Raw genomic sequence first — 4449 nt, 5'->3', positions numbered from 1 at the left:
CAAATCACTACAAGATAGATAAACTTATTTTATTGTTATTAAATTTATTTTTTAAAAACACATTTTCTATTTATTGGCAATCCTATCATACTGGCACAGAAGTGTACCATAAATAACAGAAGCTCCAGCCCATAGGCATACAGTGACCACTTAAGGATGGATTATTTCACTTTTGGTGTCTGTCCTTAAGAAACCATCACAGAGCCCTGACACTCCACAGGCCAGCAAGGCTGCACGGTCTGGTGTGGCGGTCTCAGAAGTACCAAACGCTCCAAAGCGCACGGTTTGCTTGCTTTAAATTAAAACTGTAAAGAAGTCAATATTTTAGCAAATCTAAACTTATGATTCTGGCCCCTTGTGTCTTCAGTAATCCAAGGTTAAGTGACATTGCACCAGTTAAGCACAAAAAAAAAAAAAAAATCACGACACTTCAAAAAAGGCAGTGTAGTAAGAAGAAACTCAATTTAATCATTTACTTTAGCAGGCAAGCGATGTGTAAACATTCAGCCAGCAGCCGCATCCGACTTACAATTTAAAAAGAACCGAGATCAGTGATTATAATTTTTCCTTCCCTTTCCCCAGAAGAAGAAAAACAAAACCAAAGAAAGAAAGAAAAAAAAAATCAAAAACAAAAAGGAAAAAAAAAAAGATCTGGAAATGAATGACTTAAAACACTACAAACATTGAACATTCGGTTTAGTCTGCTCCCAGCCTGTGTGCACCCGCCGTGTTTTGTCTGAAGGGCGTCTCTACTCCTAAAATGCATTATCTTGTAATAACTTGCACATGAGCGTCCGCAATCCAGGAAGTTGTCATTGCGTGTGGGTGGGTGTGCCCGCGTTCCTTAGTTAAATCCCATTTGCAAAGGGGACACTGACATCTTGATCCAAAGCCTCTCTGACTTCCAGGGGGAGCGTGTCAAACAGTTGGTCTTCCACAACAAGCCCGCTTTTCTTGAGCATCCGACACTGGCCCAGCTGGGCTGGCAGGCGGTCCAGGCAGTTCCCCTTCAGCTCCAACTGGGTGAGCTGGGAGAGCTGACTGATTTTCTCGGGGAGGGAGGCAATACAGTTCTGCCCCAGGTTCAAAGTCCTCAACTTCACGCATTTGAACAACTGTTTGGGCAGAACGTCCACTTTGTTCCCCGTGATGTGCAAGTGCTGCAGGTTCTGCAGCAAGCCGATCTCGATGGGGATGGCAGAAATGTTGTTATAGCTGACGTCTAGGCATCTGAGTTTCTGTAAACTGAACACCGCCACTGGCAGGGACTCGAGCTTGTTGTTGGAGAAGTAGAGGGACTCCAGGTTCTTGACGTGGGTGATGGAGGGCGGGATCGTCACAATTTTATTGTGCCACAGTTTCAAGCAAGTCAGTCGCTTCAGGTGTTGGAAGCTGATGATCTCCTCGATGGTGCGAATGTTATTGGACTTCAGGTCCAGTTCCTGTAGGTTGGAGAGGCTGAAGATGGCGTGTGGGATCCTCTCTAGCTCACAGCTCTGCAGCTCCAGCTCAGCGACGTTCATCATCTTCTTCAGGCTGTTCAGGACCAGGAGCTTGGTGCCGTCGTTGTGAATGACCAGCTTCGTGAGGTGCGGGGCCACATCCGTGATGTTGGAGGGGACTTTGGTCAGGTTGCTCTTCACGTGAAGGACCTTAAGGTGCCGCAACTCCCGCAGAGATTCGAGTCCGATCATCTTATTGTTTTCTGAGTTCAAATTGCCTATCAGATACAACTCCCGAAGGTTTTTGAGCAAATACACCCAGGCGGGGATTTCAGCTACATCAGTGAACTTCACGTGAAGGCACCTCAAGTGATCGCGAAGGAAGCTAAAAGCAGTCTGTTCAACCTTGGCGGGGCAGTGGCAGAGGTGGAGCTCCTGGAGGTTGGTCATCTGAGAGATCTTGGCGGGAATTTTCGCCTCTGGAATGAGTTCGAGTTTCAGCACATCTAGGTCTGTGAGGTCAAAGACAGCGTCGGGCACCCCGGATAGCATGAACAGGTGCAGCTCCTGCTTGTCCTGGGCATTGCGAGATACATGCTGCTTGAGTTTCTCAAAAGTCCATTCGTGGTTCAGACTAATTTCCCTCAGCTTGTTCTCGCTGACCTCCGACAGGAACACACCAAAGCGCTTGGAGTACAGTTGGTCATACTGGTCGACCATGTGCAGAAGGAAAGCAAAGTCGTTCTTGACATCTGGGATGTCGCTGAAGCTGCTCTCTTCCCGGACTTTCTCAAAAGAATATTCCTTCAGGGGGATCCTGAATAACCAGAAGAGAGTGTAGAGGCAGATGAAGCCATAGACACAAATGATGGAGATGTAGCTGATAAGAAGCTTCTTCAACATGTAGGCCATGTTGTGGGTGCACTCAAACACCTCGTAGCCCGTCAGGTGCTCGACTTTCGGCTTGCAGACATGCTCGAAGCTGATGGCGTTGACAAAGTTTGCGGTATAGCAAAGAATAAAAATGAACTTGGCAGTTTTGATAAGGGTTTGGACCACATAGAGCTTATAGATCAAGTCACTGTCTTCTACATGGGCACGGAATTTCCTCACTTTCTCGAACAGGGCTTTGGCCTGTTCTCCGTCCTTCTTGTCCAGGATGGTCATGCTGGGCACTTCAATCACCGGCTTCTCCGCTGAGAACTTGAAGCCAGTTTTGTTGATCATGGGGGTGCTGGCGCTGGGGCTCCCCTCGTCACTGCTGGTGGACACATGCTTTGGGAGGGTCTGGGCACCTGTGATCCTCTGCTTGTTTTCCTCGGAGTCCTCACAGGCAGTCTCGGACAGCGCTTTCGTCGTCCAGGGAGATTCAAAACACTTCCCTAATATTGAGACAAAATGCTCCACCTTGGAGCACGTCTTAGGATATTTGAACCAAAAGTTGCTACTGACCATGAGGATGATGGTGTGAATGAGAGCGAGGTATGGAAAGTACTTGGAATACCAAGGAAGGGCCAGGTGGTAACACATCTGATTGATAAAGACATACTGCTGAAAATCCAAGTTGGTCTTGCGGCCCGTCGGGTCTCTCTTCTGCTTCAGCTCCTGATTTGGAAAGGTGGACTCCGCGTGGGGATGAGTGGCTTGGAGAGGTACTTCAGGCGTCACGGCAGATGTGCTGAAGGAAATGTCATCTGTCGTCCGCCCGGTTTGGTCTTGAGGCGCAGTGGCTGTTTCCATCTTCGGGACTTCGGTGGTGGTGTCAGCCGTTGCGGGTGGCGTGTGCGCCTTTGAATTTGCAGGGGTCGGCAACACTGGCAAACAGACCACCTGATCTTTGGTAAGTTGCATGGTCCCTGCAAAGATGGCTACCATCAGCATAATAACCGCTAAGTAATCCATAAACACGTCCCACCATGGCTTCAGGATCCGGTAAGTTGGCTGGATGTCGTTAAGGGAAGCAACTTCTGCGAGGGTAAACATTCCTGAAAAATACAAAGAAAGCAAAAGGCGTCATTACAGAGCAGTGAGGAACAGGAGGTGAGAGACTGAAAACCCAGCGCTCATCCAGCTCACCCAGATGGACGGCTTCTCACCCAGGTCTTACGTTTGTGTCCAAGACAGCTGTAGCAGGGAACAAACTAAAGGGAGGAAGGACGGGTTCTGGGTGCAATAAGGTTCTCATTGGTCTAGGATCTGCAGAGAGGTGGTGCCATTTATATACTGAACCGACACGATGAGAACTCAGGGATTGAGACAGGGGAATGAGACCACATTTGTTTGCACAGATCTAAAGTTCCACGCCACCCTTCATTCTACACAGCTGGATGTTCCCGACTGAGACTTGCCACTTTCCAAAGGTGTGAGTCTCAAGGCCTTGTGTTTACCATCTGTGTACACAGGGATGCAGTCTGAGGATGGCTATGAAGGTTAATTAGGTAATGAATGAAGAGCTCTTAGCACAGCTGCTTGGACCACAAGTGTTTGCTAGTAGTTTATGTCAGCATGCCCAGCCCTTTTAGACGGATTCCAGACAGCTGAAATTAAGGGTCTAGAAATCAGGCAGAGTTCAGCTGGGAATGCAGTTTGCTTCATAGAATACTTGCCTAACATGACCTTGAACTCATGATCTTCCCACCTCCAGCTTCTCTGAGTACTTGATGGCGTACACAGGTCACCACGTGTTTGCTGCTACGGACTGAACCCAGGGCTTTGTGAACGCCAGGCAAGCCCTACACCAGAGGCCCTGTTTGCTTCTCTCCCCGTCCTGCCTCCTCTCCCCAGGTGTGGGGATTATCAACGGTTTTAAGTGATACAGCTTTTATGTAATTATGTCAAGACAAACCCAAGAACCCGAAGGAGCTAAAGCACTCAGCTATACGTACGCCCTGTGAGAACAACACACACAGAGACTTCGAGGATTGAGTCTGAAATGCCTTCGAGTGCTCATCACACACGTGCGCTTACACACACACACACACACACACACACACACACACACACACAC

At 48.4% G+C, this 4449-nt stretch overlaps 1 protein-coding gene across 5 annotated transcripts in view; it reads right to left on the bottom strand.

The window, feature by feature from the left end:
- Positions 1 to 448: 448 nt before the first annotated feature.
- Positions 449 to 4449, bottom strand: part of Lrrc8d (leucine rich repeat containing 8 VRAC subunit D) — a 108070-nt gene continuing 104069 nt past the window's right edge. For all 5 annotated transcript variants that reach the window (XM_026785197.1, XM_026785198.1, XM_005359630.3 and 2 more), the window contains one exon: positions 449 to 3427. In XM_026785197.1, coding sequence (XP_026640998.1) covers positions 849 to 3425 — 2577 coding nt within the window. In that variant the 5' untranslated portion in view covers positions 3426 to 3427 and the 3' untranslated portion in view covers positions 449 to 848. The remainder of the gene's footprint in view (positions 3428 to 4449) is intronic.

The sequence above is a fragment of the Microtus ochrogaster genome, linkage group LG1 (genome assembly GCF_000317375.1).
Source record: "Microtus ochrogaster isolate Prairie Vole_2 linkage group LG1, MicOch1.0, whole genome shotgun sequence".
NCBI classification, from domain to species: domain Eukaryota; kingdom Metazoa; phylum Chordata; class Mammalia; order Rodentia; family Cricetidae; genus Microtus; species Microtus ochrogaster.
The sequence above is the reverse complement of the archived record's forward strand: the minus strand, read 5'-3'. Positions and strand labels throughout refer to the sequence as shown.